This window comes from Astyanax mexicanus, chromosome 7 (genome assembly GCF_023375975.1).
Source record: "Astyanax mexicanus isolate ESR-SI-001 chromosome 7, AstMex3_surface, whole genome shotgun sequence".
NCBI classification, from domain to species: Eukaryota; Metazoa; Chordata; class Actinopteri; order Characiformes; family Acestrorhamphidae; genus Astyanax; species Astyanax mexicanus.
Window position 1 is genome coordinate 1,298,014 of NC_064414.1, and position 27,241 is coordinate 1,325,254.

The following is a 27,241-nucleotide window of genomic DNA, read 5'->3' on the forward strand; positions in this document are numbered from 1 at the left end:
GCGACTTGGTTCTGATACATCAGCTCACAGATGCAGCCTTGTGCTGATCCACATCACCCTAGGAGTGATGAGGGGAAAGAAAGAGCGCCATCTACTGTACCCACCCAGAGAGAGCAAGACCAACTGTGCTCTCTCAGGGCTCCGGCAGCTGATTGCAAGCTGCATGACTGGGATTCGACCTTTACTATAGCATACTATGTTGAAATATGGACTATGAAGCATCTTACAATATTTTTAAAAGATTTTAACTTCAAAATAATTGCTTCTAGAACACTTTGATTCAGGTCTGTTGTCAGATATGCAAGACATGTAAAACAATTTATTACTTTCCTGTTTCTCATTTCTACCCCTGCTTCTTTGTTTTCCTCAAAACTGAGTTATAAGGGGAAGTGGCTGAAATCTTCACCTTAAAAGGAGTATTTAAGGTGGAATGGTGAATTTGGCTAGCTAGCTAGCTGCCTATACATACTATTACTATGATAAAATGGCCATAAAACATTGAAACTACACATTAAACCATGGTAGAGAGTTTCACATCTAGTGCCGCCATCTTGCCAGCAATGCTCATAGACGTCCGATTGGAGTGTGCCTTTGAAAAATCTTAGTTTTAAGGTCCACATACCCAAAAAACACCTCTCTCTTCTCACCTCCCCTCAAGCCTAACAAGAATCTGGTTTTGAAACCCTCTAGGTGTCAAAACAGCAAAAACAGAGGGTTTAGGGATCTTTCAAAAGCAGCTTTTGAAAGTGCAGTTTTTGGATGCTGTGGTGTGAACCAGGCTGTAAGGGAACTGGTGTTGAGCCAGTGGCGAGTGGTAAACCCAGCTTATGCTGGCATCATGCTTAGCTGCTTCTTTGTGGTCATTGTGTGGCTGGATTTAGGGCCTGGTGCTGGGAATTAGCTTAGCCAAAAGCGTGTATAATGCTACACACTGTACCTGCCCACCATCCACAGGAGCTCATGTACCAGATATGAACTGGAATTGAATTTTTTCTTTATATTTATTTTTTTTTACATTTATATGCCCTTCCAATCCGCTGTTTTTCTTTTTCTTTTCTTGGAAGTCAATAAAAAGGCTAAAGCTCTTAGCCTGGCTTTGCCGTTTTGTGCCGTTTTGTGCCGTTTTGTTGAGAAAGCAGGCTGGTTAAATGAAGACATTTCCCAGTGACGAATGCATGAAATGCCTTCAATGCAATGCAATTCAAGGCAATGAAGGACTCGCAGAGTAAATTACCTGCTAAATTGGCACGCTCGTCCTTGTCAACGGCGACACAATGTAGCATGAACGTCTTGATTAGCTTTCAGTCAATCTGAGTTTGATAGAACTATAATTCGGCCCTCGCTTCATCTCAATAACCCGAATGCTCTGTACGATGAGCGTTCCAGAGATCTGTGAAAAATGCTCAGATTATTTTATTGGTGTATACGAGCGACTGTGGAGTCAGCACTACTGGACCTGAATGAGAACACTTGTTCGAATAGAATGGATATTGCTCACCGTCCGGCTGTGGGGTCTCAGCAGCCTCCTTATTCTCATCGATATCTGTCACAGTGAGAGAACGAGAGAACAAAAGAGAGAGAGAGAGAGACAGAGAGAGAAAGAGAAGTAGAGAGAAAACAAAGAAAGTAAGGATAAGTGAATAAGCGAAAGTTGTGTGGTTTAGTGTTTTAACTCAAATATACCCAAAAAGGTTAATATGAAGGTACAACCAGAACAGGACAGATAAAAACAGCACTTTTGAGACTATATCACAATTATACCTGTATACAGAACTGTGCAAAAGTTTTAGGCACCAAAGCATTTTTTTTTTAGTTTTTACCCTGAAAAAAGCACCACATATGATTTGAACAGATGCAAATAAACATACAGCCATGCTGTGCCCCAATGAATGAAGCAGATAGAGTCAAATGCCTTGCTCTATAGCCCTACAGTGACAGATAAGTCAACCTGGGTATTGAATCTATAACCCTGTAATCAATAATCCAGTGCTCTAACTACTGTGGAATGTAGTAAAGAAATAAATGAAGGAAATAAAAAAGATAAGGAAGATAAGGAAATTCGTGTGTGTCCAAATTTTTGACTCCAAAAGTGAATTCCACTCCTCGACTCAGACCAAGACTCGCAGTTTTCATCAGGCTCTGCGTTTTAATCCGTTCGGTGGAGGCTGAGGGGCAGGCTGTTTTTGTCGCACCCCAGTGGCCTAATTGATTGATTACAGTAATTGATTGGTTCAGGAGGCAGTGTAACTGATTAAAATGGTCTTAGACACGGGCAAATTGAAAGAGTTCCAGAACACAATCTGGCTCCTAAAGACCCTGGCGCGACACACCTGATAGAGGGCAGCGGAGGGGGGCGGTTTGGTGGGATTAGCAATTTAGAAAACAGCTCTTTTTTCTTCGCTTTGCCTCCGCTGACAGGTTGCTTAACCCTTATAAGTCACAGTTATTGCCTGGGTAGTGAGCGTGGTGCTCTGCCCTGCTGTCAGAGCGCTGTATGTGGTGCTTTATTTTATGAGAGTATATATTTTTATATATGGGGTATTCTTATCATTGCTGCAAACATGTGCTAGGTTAGTGCGGGTGTATTTCACTCATTTTCAAATGGTGCGCACCAAAGGTATGAGTGCTGTTTTGAGTTCATAGCAGTTGTAACAAATTTCTATGTGCAGATTTCGTACAGCTGCACAGGTTATGTAATTGTAATTGTTATGTAATTGTAATGTATTGAAATGAATTGAATTTAATTGTATTGTATTGTGTATTGTGATGTATAGTAGCAGTCTTTCTTTAAATTGAAAACCTCTGGAATATAATCAAGAGGAAGATGGATGATCACAAACCATCAAACCACCAAACTGAACTGCTTAAATTTTTGCACCAGGAGTAAAGCAGCTTAAAGTTATCCAAAAGCAGTGTGTAAGACTGGTGGAGGAGGAGAACATGATGCCAAGATGAATGTGATTAAAAGTGTGATTAAACACCACCAGGGTTATTATTCCACCAAATATTGATTTCTGAACTCTTAAAACTTTATAATTATGAACTTGTTTTCTTTGCATTATTTGAGGTCTGAAAGCTCTGCATCTTTTTTTTTTGTTGTTTCAGACATTTCTCATTTTCTGCAAATAAAGCTCTAAATGACAACAACATTTTTATTTGGAATTGGGAGAAATATAGTCTGTAGTTTATAGAATAAAACAACAGTGTTCGTGTTACTCACTCTGAACTGGACTTTATTTTTTTTCCAGAGCTATATATGTTATATTATATATGCTGTGTTATTTCTGGGAGAAAAAAAAATTGCCACACCATTTTCTCATACAAACCTGTGAAAGGTTGCAAACAAGGCAAACGCCACCCGTCTGAACTGTCAGAAAAGCTACTGTTTTTATGTCACAGGAAATGACAATGCAGCTGGATGAATGGCGCTCCCTGACCTTTTCAGAGTGAGCTGTGGAATATGAAAGTTTTGCATTAAGCAAATGAAACACGCAGACGTACGGAGCGATGTATATTTACGCTGGCTATTTTTAACATCTGATGACATCAAATGTCAGCACTAGAGTGCTAATCATCAACAGGGTGGGCGGAGTTTATGTAAAGCTGCACGCGCTGTTGGGGAGGAAAGGTTACGAGTGTGTGTGTGTGTGTGTGTGTGTGTGTTTGTGCTTGCGGCTGCTTTGTCGCGTCTGTAATTCTCCGCTGTCTCTCGTCGTTTCTTTCATTCTCTGGAGGAAGAAATCTTTAAAGAGCAGAGCGCTGAGCTTTTCTTCACTTTCACACAAAAGCAGAGCGCGGTGCCCGTCTGCCGGGGGGAGCGCCAACGCCGCCCGGCGCCCAACAACACGCGACACCAGTGTTTCATCAAAGCTAGAGCTTTAGCTGGGGGCTGTGCAAGAGTGTGTGTGTGTATAGGATATTTATGTATGTGTGTGTGTGTGTGAGGCTGACGGTAGCTGAGGCCTGCACATACGATAGGTGCCTGACCCTGCTCAGCTGCAGAAATCTGCATGAACACACACACACACACACACACACTGCAGTGCAGTTCAGGTGCACCTAGTATAGACCTAGTATGCACCATAGCGCAACCCTGCTGATCTGGTCTACTAAATGCGGAAATTTTATTGCTATGCTTTCTAACACAGTGTTTTTATTGGAATATCCACACAATAGGCGTAGTTGCACAGGCGTAGTTGCACAGGCGTAGTTGCACAGGTGTAGTTGCACAGGCGTGGGCACAGGCGTAGGCACAGGCGTAGGCACAGGCGTAGTTGCACAGGCGTAGTTGCACAGGCGTAGGCACAGGCGTGGGCACAGGCGTGGGCACAGGCGTAGGCACAGGCATAGTTGCAAAGGCATAGTTGCACAGGTGTAGTTGCACAGGCGTGGGCACAGGCGTAGGCACAGGCATAGGCACAGGCGTAGTTGCACAGGCGTAGTTGCACAGGCGTAGGCACAGGCATATTTGCACAGGCACAGGCGTGGGTACAGGCGTGGGCACATACATGGGTGGCACATTTAGCGTAAAAGACTGCATTTTTTTTTCATAGCTGTGGTAATTATCTGGCTAATATATCAGGTTCTCATTATATATCAGTCTCTTTATAACCAGTGAGGGGGAGTGCATAAATCGAGTAGCCACTCCCATCTTATCTTAGAGATAAAACTCATCAAACAGCTGGCCATTTTGTTTTAGTTTTCTTTTTTTTTTTTAAAGTTAATAAAAACTTAAAACACTTTCAAAGTAAAACTATATTACTGTTATTATTAGTTATTACTTAAGTGAGTTGCAATGTCTAGATGTCCTGTAGTAAAGGTTATTACTATTTTATAATATTATTAAATTGTTATTTGTTGTTTTTAAGGTAGGAGGGTGGGTTGGAAGTGACGGCAGTGCATAAATGGAGTAGCCACTCCCATCTTAGCTATTTATACTGAGATTTATTATACCATGCCACAGTCGGTTAAAAATGTACAGATGCCCTGTTGTAAATTTACATTACCCCACCTCCCCATGTAAAACTACTCCCATCCCAATAGGGCTTATGCTGTGCGGTTTAGTATATAAATGGCTAAAAGTACGTACGTATTTTAATATTTCACGGTTTATGATAGCTGACACACTCAGGGCTGCTTCTCTCTTTCTTTCTTTCTCTTTTTCTTTCTCATCTTTTTCAAAATAAGCCCAGAAGTAAAGTTGAGTCACTGCGAGTGCCGGGCGTATAATGGCTGTGCTGTGAGGCGTGAACAATGGCACCCGCAGTGACACTCCAAAACAGCCCTATGGCGCAGCTGATGATATTAACGTGCCATAACCCACTCAATATTCATTCCCCGGGGAGAGTGAGGAGTAGCTTCATTTTCGGCCCTTTCGGGGGCCGGGCCCCTTCCCACCGCGCTCTCGCGGCAGACGGCACCAACCCGCCGCTAACAACCGGCTTTACAAATTACAGGCTTTCTCCAGCGCAAACACTGGCGGCAGAAAGCCACTATTAAAGCCGGCGGGGGGCATCCCACCACCATCAGCAAAGAGAACATGGGAACACCCCGAAAAAACAGAACGGCATGCTGGGTAAGAGGGTGAGGTACAGGAAAGAGCGAGAGAAGGTTTGTAAATAAGTATACGGATGCAGCTTCTGTTCAGAAGTAATACTAATGTTCAAATACGGCATAATGATACTAGAAGCCCAAGGCTTTAAAACCATGCACTCTTCTGTAAAAACTCTAAAAACTCTAAAAATGAAAAGTTTCTGAATGCTAGCTGGCTTGGATGTGTGGTTCAAGGAAATACAATAGTATTAAAACAAGTTTATTTTGCTTTTCTTGGAGTAACTGTCTCTACTTTCCAGAGATAACTTTCTACCTGCGCTTTTTCACCAAAAAGAACTCTGGTTCTTGAACCAGTTACGTTCAGTTAAAAAAAAAAAACACTGTGTTTTTCAGCGAAACAGCCCATTAAAACGTCACATCATACACCACCATGGTTTGTGCAAAAAAAACTAGTATTATTTGGTTCCCACTGTGTTCCTGATGCCGTAATCTACTTTAGTTTTGAACAAAAAATGTTCAAAACTAGTTTCGCAAACCAGATTGTTGCCATTTCCGCGTCGGTGGAAAAGCACTATAGTAAGTTAGGGGTTCCCAACCTTTAGCAACTCACTTCTAACATAACCAAACATATGGCTGTTCAGGTGCAGTTTAACCTGATATACAGTATTAGCCAGATAATTACTGCAGCTATGAACAGCTATAGTCTCTAATCCACACTTTGTTTCTCCAAGCCTTATCAATTGATTTAATAGATTTAATCCCAAAATCATCTGAAAAACAAGTATACTTAACAAAACTAAAAATATATTCAAAATATATTTAACAAAATATATATCCAAATTAGGTCAAATTTTATAATAATTTATGAAAAAAAACAACACAAAAAAGAAAGATATTTTCTCTGGGATCTTTTCTTATTTCTTTTTAAATTTCACTGTGTTGTTAGACCAAAATATCCAATGATGTTCAGTGTTTAATGTTAAATGTGTGGTAGCCTCTTTTAAACAGTATATATATATATATATTTTTTACAAAAATATACACTTAAATACACTTTTCATTTTTTTTTATCTAACAAAACATTAACTTAACCATCCCCTCACTAGGAGTGGTCCTTATCATCATGACATTTGTAATAAGAAAGCTGAATAACAAGGAAATAAACTAAAACTATATTTTTATACATCATATGATGATGTACATGTTCTTTAGAAATAATAAATAAGAATTTAAACCTAGTAAATGTCACACTCTTGTTACTACTGTTATTATTATTTTTTTTTTTTATTATTAAAAAGTATGAAGTCTTTTCCTCTATAGTTCGTTAAATTAAGAAATCAGGACAAAAGTCTGAATAGAACATTTTCTTTCTCAAACCAAATAAAGTATAAATCCTGGTGTTGTGCCGACTGTAAATCCCAGGACTCCAGACTCCGCTCGCTTCTACTGTACCTTTTCTATTCTGCTGCTCCGCAAATGAGAGCTACGAGATTCCAACCTGGATTTAGCAGAAACACCAATTACACTGACAGAACAGAAGAACCCAGCTGAATTACCTGGACTTCCTGCTCCCTGAAGTTCTAATTAAACTTCTTTTCCACTGCGTAGAAATTTGCATGCCTTTAATTTTTACACAATGTAATTGTAAAGAGTTTCTTGCAATGCCTCCGAGTGCACCGCGGCATCCCCCCCCCCCCCCCCCCCCGGCTCCCACACAATGAAAGTCATATTCAGCTTTTTTTTATTTTTGGTATTTTTTTTAGACGGCGGTGTTTGGGAGACGGGAGCCGGCAGTAATGGACGTCGGGGATGCGATCGCAGTTAAGTGGTGTTGACAGGGCTGCTGCAGTGTTCCTGAAAACTGACAGTTCCTCAAAGAGCTTTTGTCTCTCGGTAAGAATTCTATCAGTTTCCATGAGAAAAGTGGCTTTTCCTCACCTGGCTCTGCGGTGGGGATTCTGAGGGGTTTAATCACAGAGAAATTAAATATGAAATACGGGTTAATTTATTTAAAACAATTAGGACGACTTGCCTCGTGTAGTTATAATTGAATGCTTTTATTTATTTATTCACTATTACTTCACTATTATTGACGTTTGTTATGGAGATATTATGAGAACAGAAGACATGAACATGTCTCTATTTAATTCATAAATTTGACAAAAACCCCTCAGAAGCAGCTGATTTTACTCTGGCATAGATGATATGAACACTTTTCAGTATCAAAAAACAGTTTTTACTGAATTCTCTGTACTTTTGGGAAGAATACATTGATTTAAATACATCTAAATGTATAAAAAAAAGCTATCTAATGCTAGGCTTTAATCAATTTAATCGATTTTGACCTGGAGTCTAGACTCTACAGTTTGGTAGGGCTGTTAGAACATCGAAAAATCATCCCTGCTCTCATAAGCTAATTTTAGGTGATTCCTAAGGTTCTGTGCTAAGGTACTGCTGCTGCTGTGGTGGTTGGGTGGTTGCTGAGGTGTACTAGGATGCTATTACAGTTCCTATGCTGTTACAGGTGGTTGCTAAGAATGTTTTCATACCTGCTTCGTTTGGTCTAAATTTTTGTACTTTTCATTTTGGGTCCTAACCAAAGTTTAAGATGTAAAAGGAGGTGTGAACCACAGTCCCGAGAGAGTTTTCAGTGAAGTTTCTCCGGCACCAAGGCTGGAGCAGTATTAGCATCAGCTGCTAACCTGCGCTAAGCGCTAGCTCTTTCGCTGTGTTTACTGTGTTAAAAGGAGCTACATGGGAAAAAACACTAGCTGATAGCGCCCTGGATTACTAGAACACTCAGGGTTCCTCAGTGTAGCACTGTCAGGCAATTTACTAGCGCTAAGTGCTGCTGCTAACCGTGGCTAGCGCTGCTAACTGTGCTGTTGAAATGATTGAAAATCTAAGCTTACTGTAAATAAATGGAAGCTCTTTAATCACCGAAATAAAAAGTTTTCAGGAAATAAATCTGTGTAGATTAACATCCAGCACTCATTTAACCTTGAAATATATATATATATATATATATATATATATATATATATTATTCTAAGGAAAATCTATTTTTTTACAAAACGTTATATCTGAACGAAATATATACTGATAGACCAAACAATTTGGAGTGGAAACAGTCTCAATATATAATAAAATAGAAAAAAAAATCTAAATCTATATAACATACATACATATATATAATACACTATATCACCATCATCCCTGACAATATATGCAGTGAGTACAGTTGTATAGAATTATTCACTCTTCTAATCTTAGATCTTCCAGCTTAATCCCGTGATTTAACCTGAGCTGAAGCGTCATTAATTCTCAGCACAGCTTTTAAATGTAAATTTAATTAGTTAATTCTCTTTCTCCGTATTCGACGGGGCAACACATTTATCACATTGTCACTTTTGTAATATTGTAATATATCAAATTTTGGTATTATGCTTTTCTGAAATGTGACAGTAGCAATAAAACATATTCACTTTCTCAGACTTTCTCAGAAATACATTCAACACACCACTAAGCAATAATGTATGTAATTATTATTTAAACATTTTTGGGTTTAAAATTAAGTTATTTTTAAATGTTTGTCTGATTTAGGTTTCTAGATTTAGATTTTAACATTTTAGTATGGTGTTCTATATGCATCCATACCCCCCATAAAAAATGTAAAATAAAAAAAAAAAAAGATAAAATGTAAATGCACCAGAAAAATAACTAAAATAACTGACATTCAAATTCAAAATATCTAAAATGGCTAAAATTGTGGACAACTATATATATATATTTTTTTGCCCAATGCTTTGAAACGTCCAACCATAATAATTTGAGCGCTAAAAATAAATAAATAAATAAATAAAAACGCATGTAAATCACTCAATAAAAGTAATATGGTGACTAAAACGGTAAAGAATAATTATAATTAATATAAAAAATAAATACATATACATTAAAATAGATTTCTTAATATATTGTTATTTATAGCTTTTTAATTAACATTGTTTATTTTTTCTTTTGATTTATTTGTTTATTTTTTACATAACTATTTATTTCTGCATTAATTTATTTTCCATTTTATTTATTTTTCAATGTATTTATTTCTGTATTCATTTATTTCCCAATTTATTTATTTCTGTTTTTCCTTGTCCTCATATGTAAATCAAATATAAATCTTAATAAAGAAACCCATTAATAACAAATTATTAGGATATTTATTTTTTGTATATTTATTTTTATATTAATTATATTTATTCTTTAGCTTTTTTATCACCAGATTACTTGTATTGAGTGATTTACTTACGTTTTTGTTTATTTATGTTTTTATTTTTTATTTTGGCAGTTTTGGTCCTCCATAGACCTCCAGAGAAGGTGTGGAGAAATTTAAAGCACTAAATGTAAAAAAGAACAGGGACAAAATAATACCAACCATAATGATTTTTAAAGTCAAACGAACAAACAAATTAACCAGCGCTTCACCCGGCGCGATTCTCACAAACGAAAATGCCCAAATCGTATTTTATATTTATATTATTTATTTCTAAAGGCCCGACTGCACCTTCACTTCCCATCAAACACACAGCTAAAGTAAAGTGACTCCGGGATGATTACGCGAGAGATATCAGTCGGCGCGAGAGCGAAATGACAACACGGCCGAGACAAAGAGAGGGAAAGCAACAGTGACAGTCGCGCAGAGCGAAGCGCGAAAGGCGGCGCTCTGGAAAAATATGACCAGACCCATTGAGCTGGGTCTAAATGAGCTCTACAGATGCTTCCAGTCCCGCCTCCCGGGGTGATGATGATGAGGTGTTGGGATGGGGCTTCCAGGGCCTTGTTATTTTCGCAGGTTTTTTCTTTTCGTTTCTCTTTTTTTTTGTGAACAGCAGGCAGTGTCAGCAACACCACTGGAGCTAAATCGGTCCTATTATGTCTGTCTTTCTCGCCCAAAATCTCAGCTCTGAAGTGATATTTCAGATTACCATCCCCATGTTAATGATGCTGCTCCACAGCGGCGTCTCGGCTCCGGCTCCTGATTCAATCAATATCTCATATGCTGAGAAAGTGGAGATGTCGTCGCAATCCGATGCAGGTGCCAGCGTGAATGGAGAATGGAGTGGTCTGTTTAACAGTGCGTACAATGATGATAGTCTCGTATACTTTTCACAGTGAAATAGCTGCAGATCTGGACTTTCAGTATATTAGCCAATTATCAGCCTCTTCACCAGCTGAGGATGGGTCTAAAGAGTAGCTTTAACATTAGTAAGGAATAGGAGGATGGGTGTGTGTTGGGTGTGTATTGGGTAAATGCAGAGGTGAAAAGTAACTAATTACATTTACTCATGTCGCTGTAATTGAGAACATTATTGGGAACATTAAACAATCTGCTTGAAAGTTAAACAAACATGTAAATAGCAGTTGAAGCACAGAAATGGCAAGTTAAAAAAAATATAATAATGACCTGTAAAATTATAAAAATACAGTTTATAGTCACCTATATGAAAATAACATTTTAACAGTGAAGAAAAAATGGATCATAGAAATCTATAATGTTTTATGGGGTGGTCTGAACAAATACTGCATGAAAGGTCCAAATTATTTTACTTAATAATTATTTAATTTATGATTTGTACTTTTTACATCAAATAAATAAAAGTAACTATGTAACTTTTACTCAAAATAAATTTTAAATTGAGTACTTTTTACTTTTACTCGATTAGATTTTTAGATGGATACTTTTACTTTTACTCGAGTAGATTTTTAGATGGGTACTTTTACTTTTAATTCAGTCGATTTTTAGATGGGTACTTTTACTTTTAATTCAGTCGATTTTTAGATGGGTACTTTTACTTTTACTTCAGTCGATTTTTAGATGGGTACTTTTACTTTTACTCGAGTAGATTTTTAGATGGGTACTTTTACTTTTACTCGAGTAGATTTTTAGATGGGTACTTTTACTTTTACTCGAGTAGATTTTTAGATGGATACTTTTACTTTTACTCGAGTAGATTTTTAGATGGGTACTTTTACTTTTACTTGAGTAGATTTTTAGATGGATACTTTTACTTTTACTCGAGTAGATTTTTAGATGGATACTTTTACTTTTACTCGAGTAGATTTTTAGATGGGTACTTTTACTTTTACTTCAGTCAATTTTTAGATGGGTACTTTTACTTTTAATTCAGTCGATTTTTAGATGGGTACTTTTACTTTTACTCGAGTAGATTTTTAGATGGGTACTTTTACTTTTACTCGAGTAGATTTTTAGATGGGTACTTTTACTTTTACTCGAGTAGATTTTTAGATGGGTACTTTTACTTTTACTCGAGTAGATTTTTAGATGGGTACTTTTACTTTTACTCGAGTAGATTTTTAGATGGGTACTTTTACTTTTACTCGAGTAGATTTTTAGATGGGTACTTTTACTTTTACTCGAGTAGATTTTTAGATGTGTACTTTTACTTTTACTTCAGTCGATTTTTAGATGTGTACTTTTACTTTTACTTCAGTAGATTTTTAGATAGGTATTTTAGGTATTTTAGGTATTTTACTTTTACTTGAGTAGAATTTTAGCAAAGTAAAGGTAATTTTACTTAATTACAATTTTACAGTACTTTTTCCACCTCTGGGTATATGTGTGTGTGTGTTGGGTGATGGGGGGGTGGGGGGTGTAATTATAGGGGCTTAATAGAGCAAAAACTATTGTTTTAGACAATAGAAAGCACAAAAGCAGCAGTGGATTCAGGACCAGCGACCTGACCGAGCATGAACGTTCAGCGTTCAGCACTCAGTGTTCAGCGAGTGCTGCTCCGAGATGTCTTCACACCGCAGATGAAGAACATTAATCACCCCGGGGGTCACAATTAACACCGCTGACCTTGCCCCCGCCACTACGCCATTTACACTTAATGAGCTCTCCCCTTTTTTTAATCTCGCAAACCTTTCACCTCCACCACCTGCTTCTTTAATAACAATGCTACTGGCTCCGTTCACCATGTTCACCATGCTCTCCACACTCGCCACGCCACTTCACCCCAATTCCATTCAATTTCAGCTCATTTGCATGCTCCTTTGTATGATGGGTATTCTGACAAGAAAATGTGGCATCGAAGACCTTCATTATCTTTAGCTAAATTAAGATAACATTAGCGTGCAGCTACACGGATGTATCAGTGGACGTTGGGTACAGATACAACCACTTTCTTTAGTTTCTGAATCAGTTTCTCTGATTTCTTTGAAGAGCTCTGTCTTCAGGAGTTTATTATTAAAGATAGTGAGAGATTCTCCTGATCTGGTAGTAGAAGGTAGTTAGTTAGAGGTGTTAGGAGAGTAGGTGCTCTTGAAGAGCTCAGTCTTCAGGAGTTTATTAAAGATAGTGAGAGATTCTCCTGATCTGGTAGTAGAAGGTAGTTAGTTAGTGGTGTTAGGAGAGTAAGAGCTCTTTGAAGAGCTCTGTCTTCAGGAGTTCATTAAAGATAGTGAGAGATTCTCCTGATCTGGTAGTAGAAGGTAGTTAGTTAGAGGTGTTAGGAGAGTAAGTGCTCTTTGAAGAGCTCAGTCTTCAGGAGTTTATTAAAGATAGTGAGGGACAAACAAACTATCACTCTTTCTAATGATGGGGTGCTTTTAGGAAAAGTCGATTTGGAAACTTCAAGATGGAAAAAGATAGTTTAAGGTATTTGTTCTACAGCTAAACATGGTAACAATACAAGGGTTAACAGTGACTGTTAATCAGTCACTCAGATAAAAGTCAGTAAATGTAAAACACTGTATTTTTCTGGATTCAGGTTGTAGAGGTAGTTAGTGGATTGCATTTTACACTGCTGTTAAAGCTTGACCACTGCTTGGGCTTAATTCTGGAAATTGGGTTTTATAAATGGGAGACCACAGAATTTTAAATACGTCTGTCTCTAAAGAGCTGGTCTCTTATTTTTGGAAGTGGATGGATCTTGCTGGACTTGTCTGGACCTGATTCCGGTCTCTGTAGGATGTTCTGCAGATAGGCTTGTCTTGTTTGCGGTTGGGCGAGTGAGGGAGCTTTTTGGTACATGAGCTGATTTGTGTGCAGGTGATGTGCTGGTGTGGGGATGTGCTTGTGGCTGGTGCGGTGTGGTTGTAATCTCGGGGAGTGATTATGGAGAGAGCGATGACCCCCTCCGTCTCATCTCCCGACTCTAACGCGAAGCGACGGGCCCGGTGCCCCGATATAATCAGAGATTCTCTAGTGGCTGTCATCTTCCAGCGGGGCCTGGAAAGAGGAAAGAGGAAAGAGGACGGGAATATGTGTGTATATATATATAAAAATACAGGGGTTGGACAATGAAACTAAAACACCTGGTTTTAGAGCACAATAATTGATTGTGGTGACGGACAGTTCTGGTGGAAACAGGAGAGTTGAGGTGCACATTGAATTCTGCGTGATTTGATCAGCCGTGGTTTTATGTTTTTTTGGATTCAATCCGGGTTAGCACCCGAACATCCCTTTCAGACAGCTTCCTCTTACAGAGTCCACAGTTAATCCTGTTGGATGTGGTCAGTCCTTCTTGGTGGTATGCAAGACGTGCACCAACAATTTGTCCTCTTTTGAACTCTGGTATGTCTCCCATAATGTTGTGTACATTGTAATATTTAGAGCAGAACTGTGCTCTTACCCTGCTAATTGAACCTTCACACTCTGCTCTTACTGGTGCAATGTGCAATTAATGAAGATTGAACACCAGGCTGCTCCAATTTAGACATGAAACCTAAAATCCCACACTAAAATGATGACAGGTGTTTCAATTTCATTGTCCAACCCCTGTATGTACAGTACAGGCCAAACGTGTTTCAATGCGTTTTTTTTATTTTCATGATTATTTACATTGTAGATTCTCACTGAAGCATCAAAACTATGAATGAACACATGTGGAGTTTTATGTACTTAACAAAAAATTAGCTGAACCTCCACAGTCACCAGACCTGAACCCAATCCAGATGGTTTGGGGTGAGCTGGAGCACAGAGTGAAGAAGACAAAGGAGCAACAAGTGCTAATAAACACCTCTGGGAACTCCTTCCTTCCTTCAAGACTGTTGGAAAACTTTTCATTTCAGGTGGCCACCTCTTAAATGAAGCTCATTGAGAGAATGATGCCAAGAGTGTGCAAAGCAGTAATCAGAGCAAAGGGGGGATGTTTTGAAACTAGAAACTAGAATATAAAACATTTCTCCTTTTTTGTTAAGTACATAAAACTCCACATGTGTTCATTCATAGTTTTGATGCGTCAGTGAGAATCTACAATGTAAATAGTCATGAAAATAAAGAAAACGCACTGAAAAAGAGACGGTGTGTCCAAATATTTGGCCTGTACTGTATAAGTGTGAGTACATCGGTGTGTTTGCATACGTGTGGACATGTACTCTGTACACACAGGGGAGGTATGAGTGGATAATACGGTCCTCTCGCTGCCCCTCGCCGGCAGATCCTCGGCTGGAGGTTCCGCTGGGCCTCATCATGGAGGCAGGACGTGCTGTAGCCCCTGTCTGAGAGGGGGACGCTGGGGAAGGGCTAACGGGGCTACAGAGCAGTCTGCGCTGAAATAATGTGTCTGTTTATCGTCGAGGGAGGCTGAGGAATAGCAGCGGAGGGGCTTCCTGTGAGAGCGATGCCCTTTACAGACAGAACGGAGCACGGCTGCAAAACGGGATCGGGCTCGGGAGAGGAGAGGGCTTGTGGGAAACGGATGATGCTCTGTCTCGGGAGGAGACATGAGGTCCATGGAGACGAGGTGGAAGGTATAGCGAGGGAGAGAGAGAGAGCGTGCATGAGAAAATGGAGAGAAATAAAGAAAGAAAGAGAGAAATCAAAGAGTTGAGTTCCAATCCACCCACCTACAAACAGCTCTAAAAAATTGAAGAGAGCACTTCAGTTTCTGAATCAGTTTCTCTGATTTTACTATTTATAGGTTTATGTTTGAGTAAAATGAACATTGTTGTTTTATTCTATAAACTACAGACAACATTTATCCCAAATTCCAAATAAAATTAACGTCGTTTAGAACATTTATTTGAAGAAAATGATCAAATAGTCAAATAAAAACTTGTGAACTAATCAAATAAAGTGAACTCTGAAGGCAGTTGATTGCACTGGATTTTTATTTAGGGGGTTTTCAGGGGTTGGATACTTTTGCACATCACACTTTTTTAAGATTTTTACTTGATAAAAAATTTTAGCACTTTCGTTCCACTTCACAAACACGGTCTACTTTGTGTTGGCCTATCGCTTAAAATCTCAACAGAATACATTTAATTGTGTGATAACTGGGGTATGAATACTTTTGCAAGCCGCTGACTCCACCGACACTGAATCTTTGTTTGTGCTGCTCTGACCACATCTACCACAACACCCCAGCATTGTTTTATGTTATGCACTGGGAATTCTGGTGTACATCATCTGTACACTTAGTTTTTTAATGGTTACTAATTAGGATGTAAATGCCTTAAAAATTATTATTATTATTATTTTTTATTAATTATAAACCATTTATACACCCTTTATAAAGGTAGTTTTGTTTAAAAATGGTACACAAAAACTAAAACAGAATTGCTTATGTTATGTTTCAATGTAATGTAAAACTAGTGTTTTATATAGTATGTTGGTCTTTTAAAATTAATTTTAAAGTAGTGAAACATAAATAAAAAAAGTTTTAACATGATTTTTTCGTGAGACACGAGTTAATTATTCTAATTGAATCATTACCTGTTATAGGTGAGGAACACCTTTACACTAAATATTGACTATATTGATAGAATAATTATAATGTAATGGAGTTAATAACAAAATATTCACACTGCTTTTAAGAATTACCAAGATAATTAAACATGCACCGGTTGTTGTTCCTGACAAATTAACATAATACAAGGGTTAATAAATCAATTGTGTAATTCACTATTCAATTTCTGTATTTCTAACAACAGCAGCTTTGACAGATTGTCTTTTCCTGCTCTTTGTTCTTTGTTGTTATTTCTGCCAAGAATTATTGTATTCTGTTAAAATTGAATCCAGCCATTGAGCTTTATCACCCAACTCAACAAAGTCAAGAAGTCAATCAGATGAAAGCCAGACGGGTGGAGGTGTGAGACGTTGTAAAGCCATTGACGAGGTGTGGGTCCACCTCACCTCCAGCACATCTGGGCTTCCCATCGAGAGTCCTGCGGCTGGTTTCGGATCAGTGCGGTGGATGACAGAATCAAAGCCTCGCTCTGTATCTGGAGTTTCGTCCTGGGACTCCTGACTCTCTTCAGAGAGACTGTGTGAAATATTATCAGCCCCAGCAATCGCTCCTCAACCACCAACACCAACACCACCTTCACCTTCACCTTCACCGCCACACCTGTGAACCGCATGTGCTGAGGTGTTTCAAGAGGCGGAATAAAAACGACACCGAGGCCAAAACGATCTTTAAAAACAGTGCAAGCTGAAGATCTTCGTCTTAAACACGACATTTTCAAAGTCTTTTTTAAAGCCTTTCTAAAATATGACCATTGTAAACTCAAATATACAAATCTATTTCATTGATCTTTAGCGAATATGTCAATTGTGCATCGCACAGCTTGATTTAGGACATGTTAATGCGTCTTTGGTATTTGTTAATGTGTCTATGTGAGCCAACTCTTATTCCTTTTAAGAGGCAAGTGAGCTATGGGCCCTGTTCCAGCTATCCATATTGTACGTTAATAAAATATATATATATATATATATATATATATATATATATATATATATATATATATACACCTTGCATGTGGTTAATTTTGGGCGTAGCATGAAATAAACCAATCATTGCGCCAGTTGTCATTCCCTTTAAGAGCCAGATGAGCTGTGGCGCATTCGTATCTTAACAGTGCAGTGCTTTTGTTCATCTCAGCAGAGGAAACTGAGCTGCTCTATCACACTGTAAAGATACACCAGCAGGTAATTTAAGGTAACAGTAATGTTATTTTATTCTTTATTCTGTTTATTGTTGAGTTAAAAGTCAGTTTTGCAGTGCTGTTGTCGGGGTTTTAATCAGACAGTGGCGCACCATGTACTTCCCACCACTTTACCTGAACACTCCTCACTTCCAGACCACCACACCTATCAGTGTAGATTTATTCATAAACTGTGATGCTTTTTTAAAAGCGCAGGAGAAGGCAAAAAAAAAAAAAAATTGACGTGCCTAATACAGAGTGTACGATAAGGCCTAATAAATATCTTACATATATCTGTGTCTATATATATATATATATCACATATGTCTATAATGTGTGACGCTTTGTAAAAAGCTCAAGTTAATAAGGAATAACCTGTTTTGATGTTTTATAGCCCCCCAAAAAATAATCTCTATAATCTTACAACTCAATTTTCTACAAGAAGTTGTGTGGTTAATTTTTGGTTTCTTTTTTTTATTGCAAATCAGTGTTGTTTAGTTGCAGCCCTGCTGTGAAAGCATGAATACACACTGTCAGGCGTGTGACTGCAGTTAGTATGTGCGAGTTGTTAATTAGCATTTTTTGCATTTCAATTCAAGGTTGTCACTTGTTAACCTATTCAGCACAAACTGGCACAACAGGAAGGAAAGCAAGGTTGGCATTAAATCATATGCTAATTTTGAGTTTCTGTCATCCCTGGCTGTTGTAATGCCTGGCTTTCGCCAAGGTTATAATTGGCCCATTATTTCCATGACAAATGTTTTACATATCACTTATAAAACATACTGTACATAGGTTAATTCCTGCATAAATAACAAACACAATTTACATTTATTAATAAATGCAGCAGCGTAAACTATAACTGCTTATAAATTCTGCACAATTTTGATGCATTCAGGAATTAAATTATGGCTAAAGGTTTCAAAAGTATTTTGAAACCATTCATTACTCTGTAGGTATAGATAAGTATAGATACTAGTGTTTAATAAAATACTTCTGTATAAAGAAGATGAAGAAGTATTAACTCAAGATTTTTACTCTTTAAGTAAAAGTGTTTAAAAAGTACTGGTTTCAAATCTACTTAAAGTATAAAAGTAAGGGGGGAAAAAGCTTAGGCCACGCCCACAGAGTCCTATATAAGGTCAAAGTGAAATTTATGCAACGTATTGTCAAATAAATAATTCAATATATAAGTAAACATGTGAAATAAGTGAAGAAGTGATGATATAACTATTTACTATTTACAGTAGCTGCAATAAACTGCCAGTTGCATTTAAGGAAAACAAATGAACTAAAAACTGAAAAAAAGAATTTTAATATTATAAAAAATATATTGTTTAAAAAATGAGGGTGTGATTTTTAGCCAACAATTCATTGGTTAACAGCTTATGACTAGTAAGTAGCAATGGGAAATTGGGAAACTTAGATTTGGAAATGGATTTAAAAAATTTGAATTTACAAAGTCTTAGTCTGTAGTAAAGCTGTAGTGCTGGAAAAGATGGAGTTACTGTTGTTACTCTCTACTGCAGCAGCATTTATACACTTACACACTTACACACTTACAGCACATTCACACTTTCATCATCATAATAACTAGAAAAAGACTCAGATAAAACACAGAGAACTCTGTAACTATTAAAAGTAGAAGTTCTTTCTTTTCTTTAGAGAAATTACAGATACAAAAGTCAGAGAGCGGTGAGTACTGTTTTCACACCTTCAAATAAAGACTCTTAGAAACTGGAGAAAAAAAAAACTGCTACAGGAAGACGTCTGGCTGACCCACATGGAAACAGCAGCTTTAGCGTTTAGCATTTAGCTCAGATTAACATGATTAAGTACTGAGTCTCAGTTTCAGAAGAAGAACTGCAGTAATAAAGTTATTGCTCAGGAAATAGAAATGAAATATGGCTGTTCTAAAATGTTTGACTCCTAGTTTCCTTTTCATATTTTAATATTTAGTGAGTTTGTGTTTTGAATTACAAATCAAGGCTGGCGCTGAGTTAATCTTTTTAGTGTGAAATGACATAAAGGCAAGCAAGGTCAGCACCGAGCGAGCAGAACCCGTACCTGCAGGGAAGATAACCGCCATCTTCCTCTTGTAAATTTCATAATCCGTCTCCAGGAAGACACAAAATATGACGCGATCGATCTGTGGAAATAAAAAGAAGAAAAAAATAAATCAGTACATTTCCTCACTAAATCATGCATACACATAATGGTGAATACGGCTAGTTGCAATACTTAGCTTTAGATGCACAAAGATGTACAGTATTATAGAGTTAAAGGATTTTTATTTAAGAATTTTATTTCTAATTTTTTCCCATTTTCTTCCCAATTTACAAGGCCAATTACCCAACCCACTTATTAGTTCCCCCTCCCCCCCCCCATTACTAGCGATGCAACAACACCAGGAGGGTTAAGAAGACTAGCACAAGCCTTCTCCGATACATGTGAAGTCAGACTCCGCCTCTTTTTGACCTGCTGCTGATGCTATAGCATTGCCGAGTAACATCACAGCGCTTCTGATACATCAGCTCACAGACGCAGCCTTGTGCTGATCCACATGACCCTAGGAGTGATGAGGGGAAAGAGCAAAAGAGCGCCATCTACTGTACTGTACCCACCCAGAGAGAGCAAGACCAACTGTGCCCTCGCAGGGCTCCGGCAGCTGATGGCAAGCTGCATGACCGGGATTTGAATCAGCAATCTCCTGATCATAGTGGCAGCAATTAGCCTGCTGGACCACTCAGAGCCTCCTATGAGGATTTGATTTTATTTGGCACAAATTAAGCATTAGTGAGTTCAGAAATCAATATTTGGTGGAATAATAACCCTGAATTTTAATCACAGTTTTCATGCATCATGGCATCATGTTCTTCTCCTCCACCAGTTTTACACACTGCTTTCGGATTACTTTAAGCCTTTACTCCTTGTGCAAGAAATCAAGCAGTTCAGTTTGGTTTTATGGCTTGTGATCATCCATCTTCCTCTTGATTATATTCCAGAGGTTTTTAATTTTTAAATTTTTAAGTGGTCTCTTATTTTTTTCCAGAGCTGTATTGTCTCAGAAATAATCACTAAAATACCATTAAGGACATTAGGACCATATTTAAAGCACATTAGCAGCATATTAATGCTATAATTACATCCTTTCAAATAGCAAAAACATTTAATTATTCCATATATTCAGATCTTGGAATTAAAATGCATCCAAACGCCAATGAAATCAACACACCCAGAGCAAAGCACCGAATCCCCAGATCTTATACATCAGCCAACAGATGCAGCCTTGTGCTGATCCTCATCACCCTAAGAAGTGATACGGGGAAAGAATGAGCACCATCTACTGTACTGTACCCACCCAGAGAGAGCAAGACCAGTTGTGCTCTCTCTCTGACTCTGGCTGCTGATGCTGCAGCAGTGCGAACCGTGATTTTGCATGCAATTTTTGCATGCAAGCATGTTTGTTCACTGCTTAGCTGCTTTAAATCCTAAATATTATGGGATAGGATAGTCTGAACTTCACGTCATCGCTCTGCTCCTCCTGCTCTGCCGGGAGGTGTCGGACTCCTGATCTCCTGCTGGGAACGGAATGGTTCTGTTCACCGGAGCGACAGATAATCAGCTAGCATCATTTTAACAATATTCCCAAACAGTCTCGTAACAAACCGTCTCCACCACGTGAGACAGAGAAGATGGAAAAGGCCCCCGTCGAGGCGTCTGGAGAGAGAACGGCCTCATGGGTAATGTTCCTCACGAGGATACGCTACAAAGAAGCTCATGCCTGGCCTCGGCGTCCAGATGGACAGCTGTCTATTAATAGTTTATGACCTGCCCTTTGGAGTAAATGCTAAGACTTTGCTGGAGACGAGGAGCGTTTTTAGATTTTTGAGGGAGAAGATATCTCCAGGGGGTTTCTGTGTCCATAAAAAGAAAGAATGACCTCCTGCTTCGTTTTTACCTCCTTCACCCCTTCACCCTGAATAAGAGACAGCTTTAGAGCAGCTTTGAAGTTTCGGGGCTCGTCTGAGGAATCCCTGCGGAAGCTTCTGCTTTTATTTATGGATTTATGGATTTATTTATTACCTACATAATCAGTAGCTCTCTGCGTATATAAAATAAACGTAAAAAAAATAAAAATGTTTGCCACAACCAAACCCAACCAAAACCAACCAAAAACAAACAAATTCCACAAATGGAACGAACATCTGGCAAGGGAAAAGAAGTTAAAGCAATTACAAAAAAAATGACATGCTGGTTGACCAGCATCACCAGCATTACCAATTGTTCAACCAACATGATCAAGCTGGTAAATCGACAAGGCTAAAACCACCAAATGCACCATCATTAACAGTTGGGTAAAAAGCTACTAGTATACTTGTTAAGGGGATGTTTTTGCCAAAACTCCCAGCTTCTTAAGCACCTTTACCATCAACGACCAGTTTAAACCATCTGAAACCATCTGTTATCAGTTTTTTAAGAGGAAAAGAACTGAAAAACAATGGTCTGCTAGGGAAACGATGGCGCAATGAGAACAGTACGCAATCTATGACACACACTATTAATATGATATATAGGTGGTTAGTTTGTGGTGCGGGGTAGCGAGCACCTGTAAAGCTTGATCTATATACCAGCAACATTCCCAATATTACCAATATAGAACTAATAAAGCATCATGAATTCCATACTGGAATAGAGCTGGTTGACCAGGTTATCCAGCATTGTGTGGCTGATTTCCACCAAAACCAGCATTTAAATCTGTTCAAAGTCAAAGTCAAAGTTATTTTATCCCTGTCAAAGGTTTTTCTCATCTCTATTAACGAGATGTTTTTGTCAGTGATCATCTGACTGAAAAAAAAAAAAAATTGAGTTTGCTTCACACAAAATTGGCGCATGCTGCATTAGAAAGAGCTTTCAGATAATCTACGATCTAATTTTTTTTATTTACATAAAGCTGAAAAAGGGTTGCAATGTGATTTTAAAGACTTTGGAAATTCAACAGTCTACAGTGAGGCAAACAATCTACAAATTGAGACAATTCTTGAGTAGTGGCGCCCAGTGAAAATGACCCCAAAAGCACAATGAGCACATTAACACAGATTGAACTATTGTTGCATTAAATCTGCCATAAAAAAGCCACTGCATATCACCATTAAAAAAACATCATCTCAAATGTAAACTATGGTGGAGGGAACACAATTGGTGTATGAACATATTCTACAGGACAATGTGAAATCTCTGTAGAAGTTGGGTTATGCAACAGGACAATGACCAAATGACCAATGACAAAACAAAAACAACACAAAAATCTTCATTGATTCTAACCGATCAAGATAAAAAGGCTGGGAAATGAACATGTTTTTAAACAAAGCTTTTGTGGGTGCCTGAAACCACACTCTCTTTATTTTGGTCCATTTAAGGTGACAGTAGACTGTGGACAGGTAGCGGCCCGAGGTAGCCTCCAGGTCTTGTCTCACACTTTGCTCTGATCTCTGTTTCCTGCTAACTGTCCACTCTGCACAAAAGACGTCCACTTCGCACCCGGGGACATACGGACGGTGAGGCCGAAAGGGCAGGCAGAGAGAGAGAGAAAGAGAAAGAGAGAGAGAGAGAGAGAGAGAGAGAAATGGTGAGCAAGTCAGGTCCTCCTCCTCTTCCTCTCTCGCTCGGCCCGATGCCCGAGGCACAGATGTTCCACAGTGACAGACTTTTATCTGTGTGTCGTGACTGACCTCCCTGATCAGCCGCCTCGCGGAGAGCCGGAGGAGGAGTGTGAGTGTGTGCTGGGGGGATCAGTGCATGGCCAAAATCTAATATCCAATGGGAGATACTGCTTCCTATACAGGGGTTGGACAAAGAAACTGAAACACCTGTCATCATTTTAGTGTGGGATTTTAGGTTTCATGTCTAAGTTGGAGCAGCCTGGTGTTCAATCTTCATTAATTGCACATTGCACCAGTAAGAGCAGAGTGTGAAGGTTCAATTAGCAGGGTAAGAGCACAGTTCTGCTCTAAATATTACAATGCACACAACATTATGGGAGACATACCAGAGTTCAAAAGAGGACAAATTGTTGGTGCACGTCTTGCTGGAGCATCTGTGACCAAGACAGCAAGTCTTTGTGATGCATCAAGAGCCACGGTATCCAGGGTAATGTCAGCATACCACCAAGAAGGACCAACCACATCCAACAGGATTAACTGTGGACGCTGTAAGAGGAAGCTGTCTGAAAGGGATGTTCGGGTGCTAACCCAGATTGTATCTAAAAAACATCCAAAAAAACACGGCTGATCAAATCACGCAGAATTCAATGTGCACCTCAACTCTCCTGTTTCCACCAGAACTGTCCGTCACCACAATCAATTACTGTGCTCTAAAACCAGGTGTTTCAGTCATATTGTCCAACCCCTGTATGTGTGTGTTGCATAAGAGTGTGTTGCATAAGTGTGTGTTGCATAAGTGTGTGTGTGTGGTGGCTGTCTATCTTCACAGCTCCTTTTGTTCCCAGTCGGTGCCGCAGTGAGTCAGTCGGAAGCAGTGTGGAGGAATTGACAAACAGAAAGTGAGATGTCAGCGACTTCCTGCTGTAAAAATAACTCATTCTCATCTCAGTCCATATCTGAGTTTACAGTGGGCAACTCGTTCCTAAAGAATACACTCAAGATGTATAGGTACACGGCAGCCAAACACTGGACAGACAAGCATGGATACAAAACATATCATTTATTAAATAAGGGATCAGACTTATAAGAATGGTCAGGGACAGGCAGGGTCAATAACAAAATAGCAGCATAAAAATACAACATATCATAAGGCAAAACAATTGACCGATGTGATATAGATCGATTAAATAGAGCCCACAGTTTTACCTCATGAAATATCTTAGGCATGCCCCCACACCTGTATACATTGTGAGGTGTTATCTTGTGAGTGAGACTGAACATTGGCAAGCATGCTCTTTGCAAGGATGGCAATGTGAATTACAGGAATTTGAGGGATGTTTGATAGTAGGTTCAGATGATTGGTACATTCAATGGTACATACAGTACATGTGTACCAGGAATACATCACAGAAGGCATTACCACCCACAGTGGACAGCGCTTTAGCAATGTCTGCTAGCAATATTAGCCTATCTTCTCCAAGCATCTAAACCAAAGATGCACACATCAAAGATCTGAAAACTATCTTGGTTATTTGATTTGCCTCACAGGCAAAGAGATCAATCCTGTACTTCTGATATTCAGCCAAACTCTCCCATTAACTCATCAGCTGTTCGGCGCATGCCTGAAATATACATGGGCATGTTATCCACGTAGCAAATAGCCGGAGCGAGAAGGCCCTCATTTCAGCATAGCGAGAAATCCATCTCACCCAGGTGGCCCTATCAGCTCCGACTCCGAGCTCTTCAGAGAGCCATCATGAAGGGAATGAGCTCGATGTGGAAAAAAGCTGTGTTCAGTAGCTATAATCTATAGGAAATGTAGTTGGGAGGCAGCTCAGGAAGGTTAATGGACGCGCCGATCGACATATCAGGTCTCAGATCAGAACAGAGCAGCCTAGAGTCCTATAAACCCAGCGTTAATGTAGTGGTGCTAAATTGTGTCTCAATGTTTCTAATGATTTGAGACAATATGAACGATGCAGAATCATTTATCATTTATTTTACTTAGCTTTATGTTGTTTATTGAGAGAGGTGTTTGTTTTTTTTTTAAGTTCAGTGCCTATATTCTGTACCTATCCTGGTGCCCACATGGGTGAAGGTATTTTGCTAAAATGCCCTCAAGAGTGGCAAAAACAAGACAAAGTGCCCTGAGCAATATGAAAGCCAATAATACATTGCTGCTCTGTTTGTAGCTGCGCTGTTTGGCTTGTAAGTGCTGCTGCATCGTTGCTAGGTTACCTGTATGTGGCGGAGTAATACATGGAAAGCTTCAGTTAGTTACAGTGCATTACCGGCTGATAACAGCACTCATAGAACGCCTCTCAGCCAATCACATTGCAGGGTCGGAACTAACTGCGGTATACTTTATCCTTTATACAATAAACTATAGTCATGTTTCATCTAGGTCAAGATATTTTGAAAATGTGTTAAAAGTAGGTTTGGGTTCTGTAGAGAATCCTTTATATTTAACTAAAGGGTTAAAGGGTAAAGTTGTAAAGTTGTCTTGAAAATACATTCATTTAAATGTTAGTTGAGCATACATATATAAGGCATCTATAATGGACCATTCAAATAAAGTGTTGCTCTTGCATCTTTTGCACCATTTTTTTTATGTTTTCAGGTTTAGCTTGTTTAAAAAAACTTAATTGAAAATATTTTAATACGTATTACAAAGTTCATCATCATCATCACCATCATATGTAAAAAAATATATTCATCACATGCAGGTCAACTCCTACTTAAACATAATTAAGAACATATTCTACAGTTTTAAAATTGTCCAAGGGTATTTTTGTGGTTTCCCTTTGGTCCAGGGTTTTCAGTCTCTTTAATTCACTTATAATCTGTTTAATAACTATTTGAGAGGGTATCTGAATTTGTTTAATTATCATTTTACACCTAGTCTTCCACAAATTACAGGTTTAGCCCAACCCCCTTTAGAATAATCGTATGTTTAAGCCCTGCTCTTCAACCAGCCTGAACAATATGACCTAATAAACTTTTCTTTATGTGGTTTATAGAGAGGAAGTTGGACTTTAGCTCAGTGCTCGTGCTCTATACCCCTCCATCTATATACATAATTTATAACACACAGCAACTAACTTACACACACACACACACACAAAATACACCACATGCTACAAGGCAAGGCCACCTAGTGTCTCCGTCAGCCTGTTAGAAGCTGCATAATCCAATAACGCTATCGCCTCCCCGCTTCAGCCTCACTGAGCCTCATATTAAAATGTGCACACTGAGGCTTTACTTTCAATTGGACTCTTTTTTCTTTTTTCAAGGGATCAGAATCTATTTCCTGAAGCCCGTGAACCATAATAAATCTCCAACTTTTGTACAAAAAAAAGTATAAAGTAGCATTCAGCAGTGTTCTTAATACAGTTATTTTTATATTTATTCGTATATTTTATCCACATTTTCCTGATTTTACTATGTACAGTATAGGTATATGTTCAAATAAAATGAACATTGATATAAACTATAAACTACAGACAAAATATCCACATTTAGAGCCTTTTATTTGCAGACAATGAGAAATCGATAAAAACTAACTAAAAAAAAAGATGCAGAACTTTCAGACCTCAAATAATGCGAAGAAAACAAGTTCATATTCATAAAGTTTTAAGAGTTCAGAAATAATCAATATTTGGAGGAATAATCCTGGTTGGTTTTTAATGACATTTTTTCATGCATCTTGGCATCATGTTCTCCTCCACCAGTCTTACACACTGCTTTTGGATAACTTTATGCTGCTTTACTCCTGGTGCAAAAATTCAAGCAGTTCAGTTTGGTGGTTTGATGGCTTGTGATCATCCATATATATATGGAATATATATATATATATATATATATATATATATATATATATATATATATATATATATATATATATATATATATATACACATGAACCTGTATTTAGAATAAAGGAAAGGGGATTATTTATGCCTTTAAAAAGCCAATTAAGAGTTTTTTTTGTTTTGTTTTGTTTTTGAGTCCTAAATGCGGCAGTGGCAGCAGCAGAGGCAGCAGTAGCAGTGGCAGCAGCAGAGGCAGCAGTAGCAGTGGCA

General features: G+C 38.4%; 1 protein-coding gene across 3 annotated transcripts in view; it reads right to left on the reverse strand.

Annotated features, from left to right (window-relative positions):
• macrod2 (mono-ADP ribosylhydrolase 2) overlaps positions 1–27,241 on the reverse strand; it is an 836,537-nt gene that overhangs the window by 69,120 nt on the left and 740,176 nt on the right. For 2 of the 3 annotated variants that reach the window (XM_022685265.2, XM_022685267.2), the window contains exons 9-10: positions 19,564–19,645; positions 1,499–1,543 (exon numbers count right to left, since the gene is read on the reverse strand). In XM_022685265.2, the coding sequence (XP_022540986.2) occupies positions 1,499–1,543; positions 19,564–19,645 (127 nt within the window). The remainder of the gene's footprint in view (positions 1–1,498; positions 1,544–19,563; positions 19,646–27,241) is intronic. The other variant, XM_022685268.2, reaches the window with a different exon arrangement.